The sequence below is a fragment of the Theropithecus gelada genome, chromosome 9 (assembly GCF_003255815.1).
Source record: "Theropithecus gelada isolate Dixy chromosome 9, Tgel_1.0, whole genome shotgun sequence".
Taxonomy (NCBI): domain Eukaryota; kingdom Metazoa; phylum Chordata; class Mammalia; order Primates; family Cercopithecidae; genus Theropithecus; species Theropithecus gelada.
The window spans coordinates 14,204,124-14,231,143 of NC_037677.1; the positions used below are offsets into that span (position 1 = coordinate 14,204,124).

The 27,020-nt window shown below is 44.6% G+C and overlaps 1 protein-coding gene across 6 annotated transcripts in view; it reads right to left on the reverse strand.

The window, feature by feature from the left end:
• Positions 1-801: 801 nt before the first annotated feature.
• CCNY (cyclin Y) overlaps positions 802-27,020 on the reverse strand; it is a 305,165-nt gene continuing 278,946 nt past the window's right edge. For all 6 annotated transcript variants that reach the window (XM_025396336.1, XM_025396337.1, XM_025396335.1 and 3 more), the window contains 3 exons: positions 19,438-19,604; positions 6,437-6,599; positions 802-3,543 (listed from right to left, as the gene is read on the reverse strand). In XM_025396336.1, the coding sequence (XP_025252121.1) occupies positions 3,427-3,543; positions 6,437-6,599; positions 19,438-19,604 (447 nt within the window). In that variant the 3' untranslated portion in view covers positions 802-3,426. The remainder of the gene's footprint in view (positions 3,544-6,436; positions 6,600-19,437; positions 19,605-27,020) is intronic.

Here is a 27,020-nt window from a genome sequence, read left to right on the forward strand (position 1 = left end):
CGCAGTAGCTCACGCCTGTAATCCCAGCACTTTGGGAGGCTGAGGCGGATGGATCACTTGAGGTCAGGAGTTCGAGATCAGCCTGGCCAACATGGTGAAACCCTGTCTCTACTAAAACTACAAAAATCATCTGGGCATGGTGTGCTCGCCTGTAATCCCAGCTACTCGGAAGGCTGAGGCAGGAGAAATGTTTGAACCCAGGAGGTGGGGGTTGCAGTGAGCCCAGATCATGCCACTGCACACCACCCTGGGTGACAAGAGCAAGGCTCCATCTCAAAAAAAAAAAAACAAAACACCACAATCAAATCTGTAAGATATGGCCCCAGGTGAGAAGTTACCAAAAGCAGCAGGAAAAGTTTATATCATTCACTCCCCAAATTCTGCTTTGCAGCTCAGCTTAAAGGAAACCCCAGAATGGAGATGGCTCTGCCCAAGCCCGAGAGAAGGCAGGCAGGAGAGCCAGACCAGAAGAGGAGGCAGGTATGGGTGCCCCCACCTCTGGGCTCACCTCGTGCATGAGGGCACATCCCGGTTTTGGCAGGATTTCTCATCTGCCCTCCCATTTGGTTTTAAACTCCTGACTTCTTCTTTCTCTTTTTCTAGTTAAAAAAAAAAAAAAAGAAAAAAAGAATGAAAATGTAAAACAAATAATAAAAAAGATTCATCGGGATATATATTTATTGTCCCAATGACTTTGTTGTTTAAATCAAATCTAAAATTAAAGTAACAAATTGTGTCGTTTCCTTCATCCTTCATTAATGATAAAAACTTTCCATTCAAAAACTACACTAAGACAATGTGTTCCTCAACAGTAATCCAGCTTTAATTGTAGAGCATTAATTCGCCTTACAAACAAATTACAGTCAACTACGATTTATCAATAAGTACTGTACTGGTTGTGTGTTTTCTTTTGGCAAACTTTGAACAAATCAGAGAAGAAAACATAACTATTCGTCATCATGTAGAAAAAGGAAAGAAAATGAACCTCAAGTATCTACTATGTGTTAAGTGATTCATCCTGCCAGTAAAACTAAAATCTACACTTACAGCAGTTTTAAACATCCTTAGTGCAAGAAACATAACCAATTAATACAGATCAATACTAATTAATGAATATGGAAAATTTTCCTATACAGAGGTAGAGTCGAGGGCACAGGCTAAAACAGTATTCAGTAGTCTAAACAAGACTGAGTCCGGTTTTATGGAATCCACTTTAAATTTTAGGTATCAGACTGTATGTACATATATACAATAAATAGACTATACAATTTTTTAAAGTAGTTTAATAAACTCCACAAAATAATAGCAGATGCATTGAAATATTTACATAATTCAATTTTCAAATCTCTCATTCAAATAAAAGGGATAAAAATAAAATTCTGCTATTAAGGCAGCAGAACCTCTTTCCTGAAATGGATTGGTAAAATAAGATACTTCACTGGAGAGGAACTAATTTATGTTTAAGAGGTATTCATATTCAGCTAAGAAAATACATCCCTTTTTCAGCTATATAGATTAGGGAATATAAAATGCTATTTTCTACATTTTTAGACCTGCATTTAAAGTTCTAAATTCAACTCTGACTTGAAGAGAGAAGCTGATTTTGGTACCCATACAGAGTAGATCATCACAATTACAATGGAAAGATAATTAATGTTTTATATTCTGTTTATTTGCTTTTGAAAGTTTGGGCCAGAAAGGCTGTGATGATAATTCTGGCCCAAACAGGTCTGCTTATACTTGACACAAATTTCACTAAAACCTAGCACTTTTGGCTTGGAGTTCTTGGGATTCTGACTTTCTGAGTCCCTTCCATTTCCAAAGCATGTTTCATTGAGAGCAGGCAATGTTTGGGGATCAGGTACATGATTCAATACTAATTAAAATGCCAAAGTTTTCCAAGCTCACATGGGAAGAAGGTGAAACACAGACCTGCTGCTGCCACTGGCCTCCCAGAGACTTGAAAAAGGAAACAACTCAGAAACCTGTCACTGTGACCTAAGAAAATATGCAAAAACCCAAAGTATTACATATGCAAGTGACTCACATTCTTAGATTTCATATCAAATTCACTATTTGATATTCTATCATTAACTCTTTTATTTTACTTGGTATACAAGATTCTTATTGAGCCCATAAGGAAATCAGGGATCGTCAGAAAATGAAAAAGTATGGTCATAATTAATGAAGCATAAACCTTCACAGTTTGAATTTTGTAGAACTTTTCTAAGCACCCACAATGAAATTGCAAGTTGAGTTTTTTTAAAATTCAGTCATTCTGTGAAAAATACCTCAGTAAATAGTAACATTTTTCCCTTCAATGATCTTCCCACTGGAATACCCAACCCACCCTTGTTTTTTTTCTTTTTCTTTTAGATTTTTAAAAAATTTTATACAAATAGACTAACTTTGATTTAAAGTGAACATATAAAAATTGAGAAGAATATTGCTTGCAACAATGGACTTGGAAGGAGAGGAATGGATTAGGCAGGGGTACAAAGAAATGGCTCCTACTCGGTAGCTTCGGGTGCACGCCCAGCACTCTGCAGAACTCTCACGGGGACACCCTCTGCTGCACAGTGTCCTTCAGCCCACGAAGTCTGACTGATTTTGTAACAACAACTTCAGGTCAGGAAAAAAACAAATGCAAGAAAATTGGAAGGCACAAGCACCCATGTGATCTAGAATGCTCTTGGGGTGAGGAATAAGGAGGGAAAGGGATACTTTTGGTTCAGCACTACAGTCAATTTCACCATTGTTGAAGAAAAACGGTATAAAATAAGGGTGTACAGAAATGGAACGAGCACAGCCCACTGGTGAGGAAGAAAGCTCAGAAGACAGCGCGCAGAAATAGTGCGGAGAGAAATGACCAGTACTATTTATTTGGAAGTCTGCGCCATGGTGGGTACAAACTACATCCCCTGCTCTGTGGGACCAAAATCAAAACAGGGCAAAAAACAAACGAACAAAAATCCCCCCCATCCCAAAAAAGCAGCAGAAGGAATGCAAGAAGTCTTATAGGACACACCGGTCCAGCCCTGGGTGCAGCCAGCTCTGCATCCACCGCTGCGCTCACCAACTTCAGCTACCGCCCCCACGGGGGCTCCAGAGGGCCGGGCCGCTTAATCATTTTCCCTGCCTCTCCACGACTTCCCTTTCCCTTTATTTCCTCCTGCAGGATTCGAGTCTGCTTCCTCCACAAAGGAAGTGCTGTTGCTGACAGTGGTGAGAGCGAGCTGGGACCTCCAGGGTACTGACGCTTCCTCCAAGCCTTGCTGCATGGGCGCTCATCCAGGCAGCCTGACGGAACTATGCGTTAAAAAAGAAAAGGAAAGAAAAAACAAAAACAAACCCACCCCAAGTCTGTCTTTTCTCAAACTAAAGGAGAAACTAAGGGATGGTGTGGCCTCCGGCGGGCCTCCGCAGTTAGGAAATGATGGCCGGGGACCACCGGGGCAGAGTCAGGTTGTCTGCACTGGCTGAGCGCTTCCTCGCAGATCTTCTCAGGTCCTTGTACTTATCCTCGCAGAGGCGAGAGATGGCCTGAGGGGCAAGAGAGACAGTGTGGGTCAGGGCGGGCCATATCTGCGCCCATTGCTCACTCGTCCTGGGCGCCGAGGGTGCTGCATGATGGACAGGCAGAGCCCCTGCCCCTCTGGAGCTCCAGCCCGCAGCCCAGCTCTCTGCTGGCCGCAGGGAGATATCAAGGGAGTGTAGACTCAGCTCTTGTTTCCCAAGAGCTCACGGTCTGAGAAAAGACTCTCAGGATGTGAAATAACAGGATAGTGTCACCTTGCAATTGGCCCAACCACGGTCAATGCTGGCTCCCCACCCTAGGGGTGTGGGACGGCCCTGCCCCCACGGGTGCTGTTTCGAATCCTTAGCGTCCTCATCTGCAAGCGGGGCAAGAACAGCACCATCCTGGCAGGGCTGGCGTCAAGCACAGGCTTGCAGCTGAGCCTCACAGGGAGGAGAGCTCGGCCACCGTCGGCAAGGAGAGCTGCAGCCAGACCACCAGCTAGGGACTCCGCAGAAAAGGATGGAGGACTTAAGTCACCTCTAGAGGGTTGCTGAAAGAGGGACCTAGGAGGATCACAAAAACATTAAGATGTGCAGATAATTAACACTTTGGTGATGAGGACAGGGGCTGTGCTACCCTGGGAACAACTCTCCCAGGGCTGCCACTGGGTGTGGCTAGAACCGGCTGATGACAAAAGCTGAGCCCGCTGTCCCAGGAGGGGATGGTCTGAGTCGTGGGAAGGCTTTGATTATTTGGAGAAGAGAAAGAGCAGCCTTGTCAGGACAGACTGGCCTTCTCTTCTGGCCCGGTGAAACCCTAGGGCCCGTGGTACAGCAGCCCCAGAAGCAGGTGAGCTCTCCCTTCTCCGTACTCGCAGAAACTTAACAGACGGAACGGCAGGTACCAACTCCACCAACCTGGGCCTGTGCTCTCAGGGTGGCTGACCCAGAGCCCCATATATTCTTCAGCAGAGAACACAGACTCGCTTCCCTGCAGAGCTGTGTAGCTGCCAGGAGCTCCGGCTTGTCTCATCAGCACTGAAGCAGCCACTGGAGTCATGGCTGGTGATGAGGGGGACCAGGGACCGCAGCACAGGCTGAGAGGGGGCTCACGCTCTCAGGGAAAGCCAGATTCTACCTCACATCTGTGCTTGCAAAGGCTTCACAACATTTGCCTTGCAGGAAATCCTGCAGAGGGAGGGTTTTCTATTTTTCCTCGAATAGGTAACTGGGAGACTGGGTGGGCTTTCCATTCCAAAGGCTGGCACACAATCACAGGGGCATGGTTGAGTTCTGAAACGCTCACTGGATTTTTATTTCTAACCAGTGCTATGCATCCAGTCTTTTCTATGGTTTACTTCTTGGAATTAACATATTACTTTTTAAATTTTTATTTAACATTTTCCTTTCTTAAGCATGTAATCCGTAACAGCTTTCTTCTCCCAGCTCTAGACCACCGTGTGGCCCGGCCATCACAATGCCACACCAACTCTGCACTGAGTGACAACATCCCACCTGGGATGGGCAGTGGCATGGGCAGCACGAAGACCTCTGGGTCTCACAAGCTGGGAATACGGCTGTGCCATCCACTACTTGGAAAGGCTCTGTGGGATGAGACCAAGGCAGGACTGGGGACAAAGGTGCAGAGGGGAAAAGCTGGGGCACACCCTCTCTAGAGGAGGGGTCTCTCCCCAGGGATCCTGCTTCATTACCACCCCATCCCTTTTCCTCTTGCCAAAAGGTCAAGTGGGAAGAGCCTGGTGAGCATATGAGGTGGAGGCACATACAAATATGCTGTGATGAGACCCAAAGTTACACAGCTTAACGATGGCCCAAAACCCAGACCAAGACTGGTGGTGCTGCCCTCAGCTCTAACTGGGCTATGGAAAAAATATTTTGGAAAAAAAAATCAAAAGCAGAATCAAACCTTTTTGGATTCCCAATTGTTAATATCATCTGGCAGCTTTTTCCTATAAAAGTGCAGGTTGAGAAATACCTTTCTGAGGGGCTTATATGGTGGGAAATGCTTTTTGGGGGGACTTATAATTTTTTTAAACCTATCTGCAAAGATAAGGGTTTTAAAAAATATTTTATTTCAAAATAGAATTGCAGTGGCTCATGTCTGTAATACCAGCACTTTGGGAGGTCAAGGTGGGTAGATCACAAGGTCAGGAGTTCTAGACCAGCCTGGCCAACATAATGAAATCCTGTATGTCTCTACTAAAAATACAAAAAAAATTAGCCGGGCACAGTGGCGCACATCTGTAGTCCCAGCTACTAGGGAGGCTGAGGCAGGAGAATCACTTGAACCCAGGAGGTGGATGTTGTGATGAGCTGAGATTGCGCCACTGCACTCCAGCCTGGGCAACACAGCAAGACGCCATCTCAAAAAAAAACAAAAAACAAAAAACTATGTTTATTAAGTGATATTAAACTGGTTATTAAAAATATGAAGCAGTTGGCCAGGTGCAGTGGCTCACATCTGTAATCCCAGCACTTGGGGAGGCCAAGGCGGGTGGATCACCTGAGGTCGGGAGTTTGAGACCAGCCTGGCCAACATCGTGAAACCCCGTCTCTACTAAAAATAAAAAAAATCAGCTGGGTGTGGTGGTAGGTACCTGTAATCCCAGCTACTTGGGAGGCTGAAGCAGGAAAACTGCTTGAACCCGGGAGGCAGAGACTGCAGTGGGCCAAGATCGCGCCACCGTACTCCAGCCTGGGTGACAGAGTGAGACTCTGTCTCAAAGAAAAAAGAAGGACAAATTATAATGAACTGCCCAGCTATATATCCTAGTAGCTCATCTTTATTTTACATCATGTAGTGGGGAAAATGATCAGTGTGACCACATATATCCCTGGTCCTCAGATGATGCATCAGCAACACTGCACCACAAAATGCTGTTTTAAAGCATCTTACCTCAAGCTTGTGAGCCCTCTCCCTGCTCAGGGGCTCCAAAGGAAAGCTCAGGTTGTTTGCTTCTGCCAGAGAACGAAGATCAAAATAATACTTGGCATAGACACTGGAAGGAACATTGATGTTGAACTGCAGCAATTCAAGAAACTGTCGCTCTAGCTCGTTCCTGCAAAGCAAAGACAAAAATAGCCTGTGCTTAGCCACCACACCAGGCCGCATGGCCTGCCAAGGCAAGTTGCTGGAGACCTGAGTCCAGAAAACTGCATCCACCAGGGAGACCAGTGATCTAATTAAATGTCTGTCTGGACACCAGAGTTGCAGTCTCACCACCATATTGGGATTAAAAGCCAAATCCACTTGATCTGGTGCCCAGGATGAGGACTGATTAATTGGGATCATCACCAGGAAGGGTTTCAGGGTGAATCACTTCACTGAGATCTAACACACACATAGCAGGCTCTGGCTGCAGGTCTCCGTGAGGACAGGCTGCTAACACAGGGTGGATGGAGCAGCCAAGAGCTGCCATGTAGAGTCCAGTGAGGGTCCTTCGGCAGGGCCCCAGAGGAAAACACTCGGCCTCTGCAGACCTAGAGGACCCTGGTTTCCTTGGTGGCCCCTCCCTGCCTCCAGGGAGAAAAGAGAGGAGGAACTGTGTATACGCTTTCTTAGGCAAAAGGCAGGGATTATGGGGGGGGAAGTGTCCAGTCTCTGCCTCAGTCTCTTAGAAAGAGAATTCACAAGCTGGGAAGAATGGAAGCAGTAGTTCCCACACTTGAGCATGCACTCCATCGCCTGGTGAGCTTGTTAGAACAGACATGGGGCTTCACTCTCACACTGTGGGGATCAGTAGGTCTGGGGTGGGGCCTGGGAATGTGCATTTCTAAGGAGTTCCCTGGTGATGGTGAGGCTGAGGCTCTTGCCTCGGGGCCACACTCTGAGAACCACTCAACTAAAAAGGTAAGTCAGGAGAGGAGGTGCTGAGACCCACCCCGCCAGCCCATCTACATGCTGATGGGTTGCTGGGAGAAATTTAAAAACTTCTACTTTGAGAACTTCCTGTGTCAGCTATCTTTCAAATTAGGTTGATTTCTGGATAGTTCCTCTGGGTGGGGAACCTTCTCAGTGAGAGAACTATCTGTGGAGCACCGGTCCTGGGTCAGGCACCCAGATTCAGCACGTTCTCCCCAGGAAGCCCCCAGGGGTGCCCACCCACCACGCACCCTCCAGGCACTTCCTGTCCTTGCCCATACTATGCAGCATGTGGCTGCTGAACTCAGCCTCTTGAACTGGTCTCCTCATAGCCAGAAACTGCAACATCTGCTTTTGCATGCCTGGCCCCCAGCACGTGACCTCTCAGAAGGCTTCCCACAGCAGTGAGAGCTGAACTGAGGTGACAGAAGCAAGGAGCTCTGGCAGAGAGGAACCAGGGCTGAGGAGGGGGTATTTCAGGTAGAGTGGGTCCCCTTCAACCTGCTGCAGGTAGCCAGAACGCACAGTCACCATTTCCTGTGAGTGAAGCCAGGGCCCTAGTGCAGGGCCTCCACCCTCCTGACCCCGATCCCAGCCTCAGCATTCTGAGTCACGTCCCGCCAACTCTGCTGAATGCTGCCAGTTCGGGTCTGAGCCCCACACACAGGCACCATCCTGTCCTGAGTGATGTCCCGAGACCCCTATGGCTGTTGCCGGTGAGTCATGGCACTCAGCTATAAAGCACTGAGGAGGGCTCCACACCAGCTCAAGTTGCTGTGACAAAGGACAGGAGCGGTAAGGAGGTGGGCAGGGAGGCTGGGGCTGAGCAAGGCCAGTGGCTCTGGGGAGACAGAAGCTGCTGGGCAAAGGAGCAATGGGAACCATGGGCAGGCAGCAAGGAAGGAGGCCTGAAGAGGGCCTGTTCCAGTCTCTTCATCAGATGAAGAGCATCACTGCTTGTTTCTGCATAGCCTTCTGAAAAGACTTATAACAAGCTCCAAATGTATTTACTGTAGTAAGTTTTATAGTTTTTAAGAATTTAGGCTGGGCGTGGTCGCTCACGCCTGTAATCCCAGCACTTTGGGAGGCTGAGGTGGGCAGATCACCTGAGTTTAGGAGTTTGAGACCAGCCTGGCCAACAGGGTGAAACCTCAACTCTACTAAAAATACAATGAAAATTAGCCGGGCATGGTGGCACATGCCTATAATCCAAGCTACTCAGGAGGCTGAGGCAGGAGAAACCATTGAACCCGGGATGTGGAGGTTGAAGTGAGCCAAGATTGCACCATTGCATTCTAGCCTGGACGACAAGAGTGAAACTCTGTCTCAAAAAAAAAAACAAAAAACAAAAAACAAAAAACAAAACAAAACAAATTAGCCAGGCATGGTGGTGGGCACCTCTAATTTCCCAGCTACTCGGGAAAGTGAGGCAGGAGAATTGCTTGAACCCAGGAGGCGGAGGGTGCAGTGAGCCGAGATTGCCCCACTGCACTCCAGCCTGGGCAACGGAGCAAAACTCCATCTCAAAAATAAATAAATAAATAATAATTTACTTTGATTTGGGATAATTTTTACTTAAAACAACTTTTATTTAAGTGATCATCCTGCGAAATACTGGAATCCAGGTAAGATTTCAATAAAACAAAGGTGTCAGAGGTACTGCTAAGGCCAGAAGTGTCAAAATAAACGTCCAAGGAGCAAATCCCAGGTGAACCTGGGAGCTGCCATGGACACACCGCCGTCTGGTGGCCAACAGGCATCACTGCAGAGCGTATTCTCCCAATGCTAAGAAGTCCTAGTATTCTAAGAGAACAGCCTGATAATCCTGCCCAAAATGATATACAGACACCATGCTTCTAGATGGAGGCAGACACTATGAGCAAAGTCAAGAGGAAGCTGCTTTTGAACAAGGCAGCATTTTCCCAGGGTTCCCTGGAAAACAGAACAACCTTTCTCCAAGCTTGAGTTTCTGGTTAAGCTTTGGGGAAACAGATTTCAGAGTTGTTGTATCGAACAATGAATTTTTTTCTAAAGATTTTGAAAATAATTTTTTCTAAAGATTTCTAAAATAGAAATAATTTCCAAAACTTGAATTTCCAAACTACAGCAGCACATCTTTTACAGGGACACTGGCAGCTTGCTATGTGATAAATTATCAGAAAACTAATGTGATGCCAAGAATGGGCCTGATGGATTTACTATCCACATTTAGATAACTATGAAGAAACAGTTTTGGTGTAAAACATTGTAAGAAATACATTCAAGTTGATCAACAAAAAGCACATTTCAGAAATATTCAAAATAGATCAACACTGTATAAAAACCCAATTTGGTGCAATTCAGCAACTTGAAAACAGAACTCTAAAATGATGTAAAAAGCATCTAATATGCTGCCTATTTTTCTAGAAACTAGGGTCACTTCCCAGAAGAACAAGAAGCAGAGTCTTGAGGAGGTATCTGCACAGCCACACTTACAGCCTCCATTCCTACTAGCCCAATGTGGAAGCAACCCAAGTGTACATGGAACAAACAAAACGGGACACACACCCTCAGGGCAATACTACACAGCCCTGAAAAGAAAGGAAATTCAGACACACGCTACAACATGGAGGAACCCTGAGGACATTACGGCCAGTGAAATATGCCGGACACAGAAGGATACAGACTGTATGATCCCACTTATGTGAGGTCCCGAAAGTAGTCAAGTTCATAGAGACAAAAAGTAGGACAGTGATTACCAGGAGCTGGAGGAAGGAGGAAAGGCAAGTTAGTGTTTAACGGGGGAAGAGTTTCACTTTGCGAAAATTAAGGGTTTTAGAGATGGATGGTGGTTAATGGTTGCACAACAATGTGAATGTACTTAACGCTACAGAAATGTACACTTAAAAATGGCTACAATCGTAAATTTTGTGCTACATACATTTTACCACAATTTAAAAACAAACCCCAGACACCAGGAATCTACAGAGGAACTGAAGTTCTTTCTCTGTGGCCTCCCGTGCCATGCAATGCTTGGACAAGTCACTTGATTTCTCCTTATTTGGATTTGTCTACACATGAAAATGACACTTACAGGAACACTGCAAAACAAAAACAAGAAACAGACAAACCCTGAGGTGTAATTTTTTTTTTTTTTTTACAGGCTTTTTGCCTACAGAACTCTGCACGGTGAAATTTCATCGTCCTTTCCCCATCCACAGCGGTTGCCACTTCTTGCTCTAAGCTGGCCTGTGATGCTGTGACCACTGATTATTGGTGAGAGTGGGAGAAACGCTGGCCCTTGGCCCCATCTTCCCATATGAGGTCTGCCTAGAGATAACATCTGACTGGTGCTGGTGACTATCCACATGGCCTAGTGCCCTGACTGTTCTGCCTGCAAATCTCAGTGACACTCATCGTACAGTGTTCTTCAGCCTGCGCCCACAGACACACAGCTACACAGTCAGCTGCCTTCCAAGCCAGAACCCCTCTGTCCAAAGGTACATGGGGGGACTCCAAGTCAAGTTCTCACTGTTGGATAATTCTTGAGCAGGAGATTAGCCTATGGTCAAAAATACCAGGAAAGTCACTTCAGGAAGCTGGGACACAGGAGGCCACGAAGAGGGGTACTAAAGGGTACCTAGAAGAACAAGCACTAACAAAAACCCCATTTGAAAAGCTTTCCGTCTGAAACCTGTGAGCCCTCTCCCTGCTCAGGAGCTCCAAGGGAAAGCTCGGGTTGTTTGCCTCCGCCAGGAAACTGAGACAGATTAACACACTGCTAAATGGCAAAAAGTTTAAAACAGCACGTACAATATGAGCCCAGTTTTGTAAAAATAAAATCTATGTAAACACTGGGAAGTTCTATATAATAAAAATGTTAGCAATATTCTGAGTGATGGGATTACAGAGAAGTATGGCAGGGCAGCCCTTGCTAGGACAGAGCCAACCCCAGGAGATCTGAGACTTCTCCTGCCCAAACGCCTCCCACCCTGCCTCAGGCCCAAGCCACTGACTCTTCTCCCACTTGGGAGGTAGAACAAGAGGATTCTAGCATCCTGGGGACTTCCATAGCGTGCCAAGAATGACAAGCTTCTGGAACGCACCTCCCCCATTCTGGGATACCCAAATGGGATTTGCGGAAGGAACCCATTGCTCATCCAAGGCGTTGCAGGTAGGGAGTGCAGCTTGGATGGCTGTCCAGGCCCCTGTTCTACAGGCTGTGTCATCTCAGCTCTATTCCTGAAGCTATGCTGGGAAAACTGACCGGCAGTGCCTCTGCTCATCTTTATCTTGGCGCAGGGCCCCCAGCTTCCAGTGAGCCTTGTGCTGCCTCCTCTTCCCATAAAGGGCTACCGAGGAGTCATGATCTTCCCTCAGCCATTCAGCCAAGTGATGCCCAATTTCACCAATTCCTGGGAGCTCATATGGTTTGACTGGGAAAGACTGAATGAAGCATTCATTTCTAAAAATTCTCATAGTGAATCTATTTACTGTGTGGGTGCCACAAAATAACTTGGAGCCTCTAGCTCCACCAGCATCTATGTCCACAGATATCCCCAGCAGCTCCTAGAATACGGATTTAATTCCTTCTTTTAATAAAGTTTACAGGGTGTATTAGTTTGCAAGAGCTGCTGTAACAAAAATGCTAGGAGGCTTAAACAACAGGAATTTTTTTCCCACAGTTTGTGGCTGTAAGTCCAAGCTATTGGCAGACTAGTATCTCCTGAGGCCACTCTCCATAGCTTGCTGGTGGCCATCTGAGTCTCACACGCTCATCCCTCTGTTGCCTGTGTCCTGATCTCTTCTTCTTATAGGACACCTGTCATATTAGGTTAGGACCCACCCAAATGAACCAATGTTAATTTAATTAGGTTTTTAAAGACCTTATCTCCAGACATGGTTACATCTTAAACTAGGGGTTGGGAGGGCTTTGCATGTGAATTTGAGGGGGCCAAAGTTCAGCCCCGCAACACTGCCGTCATGCCCTTCAGAATTCATGTCCACCTTATGTGCAGAACACACTCACCTCATCCTAACGGCCCCAAAGTCCTAATCATTCCCACTCCATCTCTAAGTCCCAAATCCTATCCAAATATCATTTGAATCAGGTATGGGTGAAGCTTGAGGTAGGATTCATCCTAAGGCAAAATTCCTCTCCAGCTGTGACCCAGTGACCTGCTTCCAAAATACAATGGCGGCACAGGCACACAACAGACATAGGACAGGCATCCCCTTTACTTCCAAAAGAAAGAAAAAAACTCAGAAAGAAAGCAGTCACGGTGTCCAGCAAGCCTGAAATCTAGCAGGGCAAGCTCCAGGGATCAAAGACTGGAGAGCAGTTCTCTCTGCTGATGTGCCATCACCGGCCCCCAGGAAGCCAGCCCTGCCTTGGCCTAACCCCCTGGAGCCAAGGAGGAAACAGCCTCACTCCAGGCTGTGCCTGGTGGGCCCACAGTGGCAGTGGCAGCCCTGCTGGCCTCGGTACCATCTCAGGATCATTCATCCCTTTCCCTGGAGGATATCACACATCATGCCAGACAGTTCTGCTGGCCTGTGGAATGCCAGAGTACGACAGCCTTGCTTCACCTGTCCTGTCTCTGGGCCCTTGGGTGCAAGCCGGCAACGCTTCTGCTGAGATGGTCGACTGGATCCATGCGTCACATCTGTAATCTCTTCAGCAAATGCTGTCCCACCACACCTTGTGTTGCCTCCAGAGACACTTTCCCATTTTTTTTTGCCATATGGATAAACTGAGATTAGAAGATTTGAGATTTCTAAATCTTCGGCTAGAAGATTTGGTTCCTTGTTACTGAATAATCCCTCCTTCTGTTTATCTCTCTCCTCTCACACTACACTACAAGCAGCAAGAGGAACCAGGCTGTGCCTTCCACACTGTGCATGGAAATCTCCTTGGCTAAAACATCCACATTCATTTCTTAAACATTCTACTTTCCACAAAACACTGGAACACTATTTGGTCAGATCCTTGCCACTTTCTAACAAGGATCACCTTTTCTCCAGCTCCCAGGAACATGCTCCTCACTTCTTTCTGAGACCTCACCATAAGCACCCTGGACATTCATATTGCCAACAACATTCTATTCATGATGACATGTGAATGCATCCAAAATGGTAGAGGCATTCTTTATAGCTGTCCTGTTTTCTGAGTCCTCACCAGAAGCACTTTTATTTCCCACATTTCTACCAACAATCCCTTCAAGGCAGTCTTTGGTTTTTCTAATATGCACCTCAAAACTCCTCCTGCCTCTATTCCTTACCGACTTTCAAAGCCACTTCCACATTTTTAGGTATTTTCTACAGCAGCACCTCACTTCCCAGTACCATAATCTGTATTAGTCAGCTAGGGCGGCAGACTAACACAGGTAACAAAGTCTTACAGACTGGGTGGCTTCAACAACAGAAATTTATTTTCTCACAATTCTATAGGCTACTAGTCCAAGATCAAGGTGTCAGTGGGGTTGGTTTCTTCCAAGACCTCTCTCCTTGGCTTGCAGATGCTACCCTCTCTGTGTCCTCACATGGCCGTCCCTCTGTGTTGTCTGTGTCCTAATCTCTTCTTATGAGGACATCAGACATACTGGATTAGGGCCCACCCTAACGACCCCATTTTAATTTAATTTCCTCTTTAAAAAATGTATCTCCAAATACGGTCACATTCTGAGGGTCTGGGGGTTAGGACTTCACACATCTATTTTAGAGGAGACAATTCAGCCCATATCATGAATAACATCTGTTACAGGACTCAGTGGGACTCTGGACTTCAAGCTGGGATATGCATTCAATTTACGGTACAGAAAGTGTCTCTAAGCGTGCTTAGAACACAACATTAGGAAAGAGATTTCTAGATCTGTAACTTTCATTTCACTCTCCTAAAACTGACTTGCTGGAGAACAAATCTGTGTGCGCAGGTTCTCCTTCTGGCTTCTTCTTTCCCAGTCGCTCTTCTCCTGCCCTGGGAGGGAAAGGCAGGCTGCTCACCCGCCCTTACTAAGGTTCACTGTCTCAGGGGGAAAATCGTCTGAGGAGCCCAGGAAAAAGACTATATCCCAACATGTGGTACTGGGAAAGTGAATGACTCTAATGACAGGCTACTTGGATGGTTTCCAATTTTTGCTTTCAACAAACTGAAGTGGGGGTTGGTAGGCTCATTTAAATAGCCTTTACTAATACTTCAGCATAAAATTCCAGAAGTGTTTTAAGACTTGAGTGACACTGCTATAATAAAACTCCTCAAAATTTCACCTACTCATCTGAACATGTGCTCTGAACTCACACCAAAAAGGCAAAAGAAGGGAAAGGGGAATAAAACTGATACTCAGTCTGGTTTCAATAATCATCATACACAAAAATACAAACTAATGAAAGAAAAAACTACTGATCTCATTAAGAGATCTATTTCCCATAAGGTTTTACTTTTTATATTTAAGAATTTATATTGACTTTAAAAAAATATATAAAACAGAGTCTTGCTCTGTCGCTAAGGCTGGAGTGCAGTGGCACGATCTCAGCTCACTGCAACCTCCACTTCCTGGGCTCAAGCGATTCTCATGCCTCAGCCTCCTGAGTAGCTGGGACTACAGGTGAGCATTACCAGTACCAGCTAATTTTTTGTATTTTTAGTAGAGACGGCATTTCACTATGTTGGCCAGGCTGGCTTGCACTCCTAACCCCAAGTGATCCACCCACCTCGGTCTCCCAAAGTGTTGGGATTACAGGTGTGAGCCACCACGCCCAGCCTTAGTATGTCTATATTTTGATCAACTGTGTACTAATGACAACTCGGACCTGAAAGTGTTTTTAATAAATTAGAACATTATCATCCAGAAAACACTACTGCAATTTTGACTTAAATGTATATTTTTGACATGGAGAATTTTGAGGAAGAGGCTAATGTGTGAGGAAACTAGAAAGAAAATAATGAGTTCAAGGAGAAAAAGGAACAATGTAAAATTTTCACCTCTAAGAAAATGGGTAATTGTGAGTTTCATATTACTCTGGTATATTCAGTCTCCAATGTATACTTTTAACTTTAAAATCCTACGATATAAAATATATTGCAAATAACATCCTTTACAATGACTAAAACTTGGGATAAACATTTTCAAATATCAACTACAAAGGCCGACGCGGGCAGATCACCTTAAGTCAGGAGTTTGAGACCAGCCTGGCCAACATGGTGAAACCCGTCTGTACTAAAAATACCAAAAATTACTCAGGACTAATGGCAGGTGCCTGTAATCCTAGCTACACAGGAGGCTGAGGAGAATCACTTGACCCGGGAAGCAGAGGTTGCAGTGAGCCGAGATCACTCCATCGGACTCTGACCTGGGCAACAAGAGCGAAAGTCTGTCTTTAAGAAAAAAAAAAATGTAGTGGGTATACAAAATTTTTCAAACTTCTTCTAGGGATAAACAGGCCAAAATGTATAAAGACCTCCGCTATTGTGGTCACTGGCTGGCACCTCCAGAAAGAAATGGAGACACAACTGTGCCAAGTACCTCTGCATAATCAGGAACTGCAAATGTGTGGTTCAGAGGATCCTTTCGGCTATCATCCCTATCAGAAGGAAGCTCCATGCTCCCTCCAATCTTCTGGCAGGGGGAAAATGTGTCTATCCCCTCCCCAAATATCCATATATGTGATTGTTTGATCAGCTTTTCTACGGAGAACATATAGAGTCTTACAGTGTGTTAATCATATAACCAAAGAGTAAACAATATATTGTAGATGGACCACAGTGGCTCTCAAAACAAACAGTAGAATAAAATATGCAAGAATCTGAACACGCAAGGACTCAGTCAGGCTGGGTTACAACTTTGCCTACTCTGGGCCTTCAGTCCTCAGAGCTCTGCAAGGAAAACAGAGGAGCACAGGGTGCCTGAGCTGCATCTCCCCATGATCTGTTCTCCAGCCTGGCAGAGGGCATTGGAAAAAGGTGGCACTCCAGAGTTTCTTCAGGAGAACTATTTATGGTCAGACCTTTTAGAAACATCAGGTCTTCCTGAATGCCTCCTTCCTCTGCCCAGCTACAGGCATGCGGGGCACTGATCAAATGCTGCATGAGTCACTAAGGTTCAGCCAGTGGCTCAGATGGTGATGGGGTAGCCTGGGCACCAATAGCTTTCAAAAAAGACAAAAAGCAGGCTAAAAAATGATCAATTTTCTTTGGACAAAATACGGAACAGAAGTTTAACATCAATCCTACTATTCTACTAACCACAGTGCTGATTCTTTCAAAATCTTAACGAGTAAAGCAGCAGTTTCATTCAGTAAACTATTACTATTTTGCAATTGAAAAAAAAAAATCCAACCTTATTATAATGTGTAATTGTTTAAGCTATTGACTGCCTATCAAAAGAACAGATATTAAGGCTATCATTATCAAAACAATTCTTGATATTAATTTCAGCTGAATGAACACTGGCCAACTGTTTTAACTTCTCTGTGTAGAAAAAGAGTTGACTTACAAAAAATAGTTTTTTTTTTTTTAATTAAGTATTAGATAAATGAAACAACTGTAGCTCCAATTGCTTAGAAGAGAAGAAACATAAATTTTGACTGACTTACTAGTCAAGTGACCTGGGCATCTTACTTAATTCTCAGTGCCATGTTTTCATCTGTAAAATGGAAACAATAGTACCGCCTCATGTATAAATGTGAGATGTGAATTAACACAGAAAAGTCATTTCTTTTGAGCGAGGAAGTGTTCAATATAGGATAGCTGCTGCTGCTCTTGTTGTTACTGTGATTATAAATTCCTGGTAATTGGTTTTTACTGACTTGAATTTAAACCTTCAATGAATATAACCTAAGTACCTAGAATTCCAAATTACCTGTTACTTTACCCTCCTATCTTTTTATTTAAGGAGAATAGGAAAAAGTAAAAATGAATGTTTCATGCCCTTAATTAAAACATCTTCGTAACTGGGGACCAGTACACATCATTTTCATTTGGCCACTGTATAATGGTCACTGGGATTGAGAAAGGTGAGCCTTTGCTCATCAGCTGGGGGTAAACCTCCCCACTTGGTTCTTTTGTTGGGGCATTACTGACCCTCTCTAGGCCTCAGTATCCAGATCTGTGACATGGACATCAATACACATGTCACAGGGGTGCTGAGAGGATTCAACTGACATGTGCATGAACTGAGTAATGTGTACCTCCTGACAAACAGTTTATAAACTTCCTCAAAATTTTAAATCAACTAAGGGGATTTTCCATTGATCCTAAGTTTCCACGAAAATTCAGTTTGCTGGCATTTTAGTGAATTAAACCTGGTGGGTTAAGAGTACAAAAAGCATCTCCTCCACACCTCTAATGTTCTTCACTGACCATTTTTCTCTGTTCTCTTTTATTTTCATGCTTCTGTGGTATCTATAATTTGTGTTTGTCTCTCACTTCCTTTTACAAATACAGCTAGGATACAAATCATAATATTTAAGACCGAGTCTAATTTCATCAGGTATTCTGGCTTTAAGTGGACACACCTAGTCATGGGCGGGGGGGCCTCAGTGCTCTCACAGAACCTGGGCACCACCTAAACCAAGTCACTGGTCATGTACCATCTAACAGGAGGGGACAGCCAGGAAGTCATCACGTGACGTGCTGGTCAGTGTCAAATGATACCAAGGAGCTGAGGAAAGATAATCCCTAATAAAGAAAACAGGCCAGAATTTCTTATACCTTGCACCCAAATGTCCACCTCCTTTATGATATGAATGACAACTGTTTTAGTAGCTGCTTTCACCATGAAATATAGTCAAGAATTTTATTTTTCTTACTATATAGTTCTGATTTTAAAAAAAACTTCTTTATGTGTTTCTTACTTTATGTAATAGAGAACTGCAGACACAGGATGAAATTTTATAGGTCTGCAGCAGGAATAGGCTCTGCAACAAATGCCCTAAGAACATAAACAAGCATACTTCAAAGGCCACCACAACAATGGGTGCCCAGGGAGTTGGTAACCGGAGGCAAGGAGGGCCCTAGGCTACTGCGGAATCCGGAACCGCATGCCCACAAGTCTGCAGCCCAGGGATGGCCCCGCAGTGGCAGCTGTCACAGGCACTGGGAAGGTCCTGCATCTGAGGATTACTGGGGGCAGGGATGTGGGTGTAGACTGGGACAGAGCTGGTAACCTCTTCCAGCTTAAAGACGTCTTGAGGAGGTTTGCCAAACAAAACGTATGAGAAAAGTTTTAGCAACAATAATGTCAGAAGTGACTATAAATCATAAGGAACTGTAAGTCAAGTAGTGCTAGCTGATTGTTTTCTACAATTCCTTCTTCCCCAAGGGCTCTGAACTCAGTTCCTGGATTCCCAGTCCATAGAGACCCCACTCCCCAAACAATAGTCTGCAGGTGTCCTACTAATAATCCTCACCTAAATTGAAGACTGGCCCATCTGAGAAACCCTGACACTGCCCAAAGAGTAAGGGGAGTGGACAGCTCTCAGTCCCCACGCCCCCCAAGGCCGATGCCCCTCCATGAGCTGTGTTCATGCTGCAAGTGGGAGCCCCAGGACACAAGGCTGACCTGAGGCAACTGAGCCTACAAAACATGACAAAGAAGTCGATGTTTTCTCTGTGAAACTAAACAAAAATATAAAATATTTTAGCTTTTGTGCTTTTTGGATTGGCTTATTGCCTACAAAGGACTGTATGGGGGCATTACCTCCCTGTGATCAGTCTGCAGTGAGATACGAAACCCAAATATAAACCATCACAGGCTGCTATCAGTGCTGGACCACACCTTTCTAATTAAAGGAGTGTTTGCCTACAATATAGTTTCCGTAAACCAGTTTCACAAAACCAGGAGGTGTCACCAGTACCTGTTCATGATCCACATAATGAGAAACGCAGGTTTTCATATGTAATATTCCATAGCCATGCCCCCGTGGTACCAGCTCACAACAGACATTCAGTCAAATGCATTCATTCTGCACTATACAGACCATTAAAAAAGGAGGCAGCTTTCTTTCCAAATGGTCTGGCCAAGACTCTGATGGCCACCTGCCCCCGTTCCCCTACTCACATGTCCTCCACCGTGATGTCTTTCAGGATTTGGCAGTAATCCACATTCCATACAGCCTGGTCATCCCACACCTTGGAGGCCAGCAGGATCGCCCCTAAAACAATCCGCTTCCAGTTGGCCGGACAGATATCTATCTCTGCATATGTTAAAAGTCTTTCAAGGTACACCTGGGAAGACAAGACAATGCCAGAGCTAAGTGATTTGTTTTCTCCTAAACACCAGCACACCTCAAGAAATGCTAAAATATTATGTATCATATCCACCTTTAAATGGGAATTTATTACCCAATCATATTTATTTTGAAAAGGCCAAAGGGCTCAATGAGTCTGATGAAACATGGGCTAAAAGTCCCACTCCGTCAGTGGACAGTGTGGGTGCAGCTGCATCTTAAACAGACTCTGTGGAGGAACCAATTCCAGGAAGCACAGGCTAATTTCTCACTCTATCAACTGTGATATCCATACATGTTAATGAATGTTCCAACAGAAAGGATAGACAATACACTTATTTTTTTTTGTTTGTAGGTTTTTAAAAATTAAGCTTTTTGTTTTGAGGTAACTGTAGATACACATGCAGTTGTTAAGCCTATCTTTTAATTATTGTGGTAAAATATACACAACATATAATTTACCATTTAACCATTTTCAGTTCAGCGGCATTAGGCACATTTACACCGTTGTGTTGTTTCTGCAGTGTGGTGGTTACCACATTCACCTGACACACTGCTGTGCAACCATCACCACCATCCATCTCCAGAACTTTATCATCTTCCCAAACTGAAACTCTACACCCGTTAAATAATAACTCCCCACTTCCTCCCTCTCTGCAGCTACTGGCAACCACCATTCTCTATGAATCTGTCTCTATGAATCTGACTATTTTTGGCACATGATATTGGTAGAATCATAAAATATTTGTCCTCTTCTGTCTGGCTTATTACCACTTCGTGTAATGTCCTCAAGGCTCACCCATGTTGTGGCATGGGTCAGAACTTCCTTCCTTTTTAAGACTGAATAATATTCAACTGTGTGCTCATACCCCATCGTGTTTATCCATTCATCTGTCAATGAACATTTGAGCTGTTTCCTCCATTTGGCTATTGTGAACAATGCAGCTATGAACCCTGGTGTACAAACATCTGTCTGAATCCGTGCTTTTAATTCCTTTGGGTACATACCCAGAGGTGGAATTGCTCGATCATAGGGTAATCCTATGTTCAATTTTTGAGGAGCTGACATACCATTTTCCACAGTATGCACCATTTCACATTTTGGCAATGCACAAGGATTCCAATTTCTCCACATCCTCCCTAACACTGCTTATTTTTCTGTTTTGTTTTGGTAACAGTCGTCCTGATGGGTGTGAAGTCGTGTATCATTGTGATTATGATTTTATATACCTATTTTTAAATCATTAAAATGATTGGAAAATAAAACCAAGTAATATAGGATTTCTAAACTGACAGAATTTAGGTTGAAGACAAACAGCAGACATATCTACAAAGTCCAGTAAGTTGGGCCACGAGGTAAGAATGTCTTTTTTGGTTTCCCATAGTAAAACTGTTTATTATTGATAGTATGTCTTAACACTTCTCTGAACTATGAAATTACTACTACAGTTTTTATCAAATGCATTTGCAAAGTGAAAATGTATCAGAAAAAAAAAACAAACAGACATCATCTATGCTTTAAGAACTTGCAGATAAAACCCATTAATGTTATAATTATTCATAGTATATAATGTCCATAAAGTCTTAAATATTGCAAAATGCAAAAAGGCACATGTGGAAAGGAAATGTTTATACATAAATAAAATACAAATTCTTTTCAGTTAAATGATACCAACATTCCCAAATGGAATGGGAACGGTTTGTTGTTGTTTAGTTTTAAAAAGGAAGAATTCACACCTGTTACTTCTTTAGGATGTTCTTGAGACATCGTAATGAAGTTTAGGAAGTTCTTGAGAAAAAGGGTAATTAACACTGACTGGGAGAGGCCTCTTACGGGATGCGAATGCACAAGGCCTGTGAGGGGACCCAACAACCACAGAAGGTGGACTGCTATGGAAGAACCCCAGCTCCCAGCTTGCACAGCTAGGTAGGTGCTGCTCTCTGGGACAGGGTGCACTGGGGAGGAAGAGGTTGGTGAAAGATGGCAGGCCTAACTCTGGATGATTTCTGTCTTGAAATGTCCTAGAGGATGCCACATAAGTAGTGAACACACAGGTCTGGAGCTCCAAGAAGACAGCACTGGGGTGCCAGTCTGAGAGTCTGTGACAGGCAGAAAGAGCAAAGCCAGGGCAAGGGACCTGGGGGGGGCTTAAGAACTAAGAAAAGGAGGGGCTGGGCCTGGAACTGGAGGGTCCCTTCCATTTTAAGGGCTGGAGACAGGATGAAGGGGCGGCAAAGGAGAGGGAGGAGTAAAACCTGTTATGTGGTGTTCTTGTTGAGTCTTGTAATAGTTTGGAAAAGAACTTCTAAGGCAAAGCTGTGTTTGCAAGTGCCTAAACTAGGCTTACAACATTATATGGGGCATATGAGAAGGAAACTGAAGGGGTCTCTTGCACAATAAAACATTAAATTGGAAGATCAAGGATTCTAGAGGCAGTGACTGTGCAAGTGGCGGGGCAGGAGAAGCAGCAGGTGGGTTCAGGAGGGAGGAGGCCAGGGAGAGAAGGGCAAGTGAGTAAGGGTAGAGGGACAAAAGCAGTGGCGGGGAAGACAGGGTGGAAGAAGGGGATGGAGGAACAATCCTTAATGGAAGCAAAACTCTGGGCAGATTAAGGATAAAAAGACCATCAGTGAGCAGCACAGGGTCACCAGCACTGTAGGGTCATGGGCCATGAGCAGCGCAGGGTCACAAGCAGCGTAGGGTCACATGGCTTGACCAGCTCCTCTGCAGAGCCCCCCACCCCTCATCCCTAAACCACAGACAGAGTGAGAGGGTCTAATGCTCCCCAAAGCAACCAGAAGCTTCCTTGTGGCTTATTTTGCCAGGTGCAGTTGTGAAGCCCCTGAGAAACTGGTGGGTTGGGGAGGGGGAGGTCAGACTCTTCTCGGTCTCTTCCAGAGAAACGGGGATTTTGGCATGGTGAGGGGTGGGGGGTTTGGCACCCAAATGTTTGCTGAATGAAAACATCCATGACTAATGGTTCTCTTGCTTAAAAAGATTACTGTTCTGTGTTCAGTGCTTTAATAATGAAATAGCAATTTTTTAAGTTTTAAAAACTTGGATTTTTATAGCTTATCAGATGTTCCTTAGAATAGATCAGGGCACCATACTGAAGACAAAGTAAAAATCCTAAAAAGAAAGTACGGTTGACCCTTGAACAACACAGGTTCAAGCTGTGTGGATCCACTAATATGCAGATATTTTCGTTAACAGCTACACCGAATGCACCTGACTCTCCTGCCTCCCTTCCACCTTCTCCACCTCTTTTGCCTCCACAGCCCCAGAGGCAGCAAGACCAATCCCTCCTCCCCTCCTCAGCCTACTCAACGTGAAAATGACCAGGATGACGACCTTTATGATGATCCACTTCCACTTAATGAATGGGAAATATATTTTCCTGGCTGGGCGCGGTGGCTCACACCTGTAATTCCAGCACATCAGGAGGCCAAGGTGGGCAGATCACGATGTCAGGAGATCAAGACCATCCTGGCCAACATGGTGAAACCCCATCTCTACTAAAAATACAAAAATAAGCTGGGCATGGTGCACATGCCTGTGGTCCCAGCTACTTGGGAGGCTGAGGCAGGAGAACTGCTTGAACCCAGGAGGCGAAGGCTGTAGTGAGCCAAGATTGTGAAACTGCACTCCAGCCTGGGTGACAGAGCAAGACTCCATCTCAAAAAAAAAAAAAAAAAAAAATACATACACACACACACACACACACATATATATATTTGTCCTTATTTTCTTAACATTTTCTTTTCTCTGGCTTACTTCATTGTAAGAATACAGTACAGCATACATATAACATGCAAAATAATCAAATATTTATGTTATAGGTAAGGCTTTCAGTCAACAGTAGGCTATTAAGTTTTGGGGGGGTCAAAAGTTCTATGTGGATTTTCAACTGTGCAGGGTTCCATGCCTCGAACCCTGGAGTTGTTCATGGGTCAAGTGGAGTAACACGTTTGAAATCCCAAAGGCAAATAGCCAATAAGCTGTAGTAAGAGGTTCTAAGTATACTAATAATAAAATGGAAAACCATTATAGGGAAAGTCTACCTTGACCTTCCCAAATTAGTTGGGTGACCCTCCCCTTGCTCCGAGTGCTGCATTTATCTCAGGGTAGGGTAAGGGCCTCTTCCCTGGATAGGAAGCCTGGATAAGCCCTCATCTCATCCCCAGTACGCGCGGCATCTAGCACAGGGTCCGGCAGTGCGTGCTCCCTGAATGCTTCATGGACACATGGTCCCCTGCAGGGAGGACGAGGGGCCTGCATCCACACAGGGCTCCAGCAGGCTACTGAAAGAGCTTTGAAAGGACAGGTTTCCAGCCCAAGGGAAGTCGGCAGGACTACATACGAGAGTGATTTGCTAGTAAAACGACCACAAATAATGGCATTCAGGAAAGAGAACTGCATTGACAAAGGTGTAGTGAATTAAGGGAAACTGAGTCCTTGGCTTGTGAGACAGGTGCACTGGTGAGCAACAAAGTTCAGAGGCGGCAGCTATGGGCACACAGGAAGCCAGAGAGACTTTCAAATAAGGTCCAGGAAGTCATAAAGCATGGCATTGTAACTGCACTGGAAAGGCCTTTGTGGGAGTTTCCAAGTGTCCTTCACTCATCAATAATAGCATTTGAGTGTGATAACTATTGGTGGAAAAAAGTAAGTCACTCAAGAAAGCTCAATAACCTTATCAATTTTGGGGGATTTTCATTTATTATATTAAGTTTAAACAGAAAGAATAAGCTAATGTTTTAGATCGTAATTTTCCTCTGTGTGAACATCATAACTCTTCAGGTAAAGATCTAGGTGAGGCTCAGTGGAACTCCAGCTGGCACTGACCTCAGGGTCCCAGGGTGTGTATTTTACAAAGGCTGATGACAAACTCCTCTCACTCTCCAACAAAGAGACAACCAGAAAATGTGCAATACCACTGTGCTGACAGCAGAAAATGGGGGCTGGACCTAAGTAAACCTCCAGGTCGTTAAAGCAGCAGAAAAAGAAGACTGTGATGCAATCTTCACCCAGATACCAGAGACACCACTTCTTTATAGACGTGAGGCGCTCAAACCTCCCAAGCTCTCCACAGAGGTCGGTGCTCACTGGCTCAGTACAAAAAGCTGACTACATTTTCTTCTGACTTTGTAACTTACCTTAGTAGATGAATATTAATAACTGTATTAGGTAATATTTAAGAGAATACTTAATGTTTGGGAAAAAACCAGTCATGAACCAGGTGTGATATTCCATTACGGCTAACTGAAGGAATCAGACAACATGATACATCCTGTAACAGAGGGAAAGCAGTTGCTATATTGGGAGATAAGGCATTCACGGTAAGCTTAACTTAAAAATACTTAATTTAGCAAAACTTGCCAATAAAACTATAGTCAAGAGTCAGCGGCAACTTCTTTAGTAAACTCCCACTTGGATATTTTAACACTCTGCCAAGTAAAATAATGCACAGTTTATTTTCCTAAACAATATCCCACGACCATTGCTAAGAGGTCACTCTTACTCAAATAAGTTTTCAGATTTAATTCACGAGAATGACTATTCTGAGAAGTCCCTCTCGAAACTACAGGTTAATGAGCAACTACGGAGCTATAAAGAGGCATCAGCTGACTGTACATCACAAAGCCATTCAGAGGCATTTGGAGGGGATCAAACAAAACTCACGGAATCAAGGATATATGCAAATGAGATCCCAATGATGCTGAAATTATTCCAATCCGATTTTAAAGAATAATACTAGGCCAGTTAATTTTCTGAATCTGTACCAGATATAATTTCCTTCTGGACTTTAATCCTGCCGTCTTTCAGCTGTTTGGTTTGGATGATTAGAGCATGTTATGATACAGCTGAGGTCGAAATCATACGGGTCAAGACTCTGCGAAGTGAATTGGTAGCTTCCTTCCATTCTCAATTATACCCTAATTCCAGAGTGCTGTCTCATAAACATACTATTTGGGGGGAATGGGGGTAGCTTCCTAAACTCCCTGTATTCAGCAATGCTCCATAAATTACCACTTTTGTGGCCAAAAAAATTATTTTAAAGGAGTAATTATTATTTTCTGTTTATAAAATTTCTGCCAGTTTCACATTTGGATTCTTCTTGTACCTGATGCTGGAAGATTTTCCAATAGCCTGGAATATACATTTATATTATGAATATAGGTTAATAAATTAACATAAAGTATAATCTTTACCCTAACCTACAGCAATAACCTCCTTGCTGGTATTCCTGGAGAGATCTTAATAAAAATCTCGCATGATTCTGTTGGTATCCTGTGGATATGGGTTACACTGTGTCCTCTCTTCCAATATGTTGAAGTCCTAACCCCCAGTGGCTCAGAATAGGGCCTTATTTGGAGACAAGGCCTTTACAGAGGTAGTAGAGTTAAAACGAGGTCGTTAGGGCAGGACCTAATACAATATGATTGGGGCCCTTACATAAAGGGGAAACTTGGAGACGACATACACACAGGAGAACGCAGCGTGAGCATGAGGCTGGGCACTCACACACCACAGAGAGACGCCTGGAGCAGAACCTTCCCTCACAGCCCTCGGAACTAACCTGGCCAGTGCCTTGATTTTGGACTTCCGGCCTCCAGGACTGGGGGACAATGAAGTTCTGGGGCTGAAGCCACCCAGTGTGCAGTACATTGTTCTGGCAGCCCCAGGGAATTAACAGAATATCTGTCTAAAGATCTTGATGGCTCCCTGCCACCTGAAGCAAAGCTGGCGATCCACAGTCCGGGAGTAGCTCACAGACAGGTTTCGTTTGGCTTCGAGATTCTTTTTAAAATCTCAGCTAACGGCCGGGCGCGGTGGCTCAAGCCTGTAATCCCAGCACTTTGGGAGGCCGAGACGGGTGGATCACGAGGTCAGAAGATCGAGACCATCCTGGCGAACACGGTGAAACCCCGTCTCTACTAAAAAATACAAAAAAAAACTAGCCGGGCGAGATGGCGGGCGCCTGTAGTCCCAGTTACTGGGGAGGCTGAGGCAGGAGAATGGCGTAAACCCGGGAGGCGGAGCTTGCAGTGAGCTGAGATCCGGCCACTGCACTCCAACCCGGGCGACAGAGCGAGACTCCGTCTCAAAAAAAAAAAAAAAAAATCTCAGCTAACAACAGGGAATGTTCAAAAATAAGTTCGGTTTTCTAGCTTCTCTTTGAACACTGGAAGGCCCCAGCCCCTCATTTCTACATGGCAAGGATTAGTCATGCTGTGATTTTCAAATGTTACTGAGTGTACATGCATGCACACACATGAACACATGCTTACTTAGCATTTGCCATCAGTAACAACCCTCTCTTTCCTCTAAAAGGAGGCATTTGCAGCCCAGGAAATGATCCTGATCATCTACCTAAAATGTATAAACAGAAGAGAAAGAACAAAACAGCAC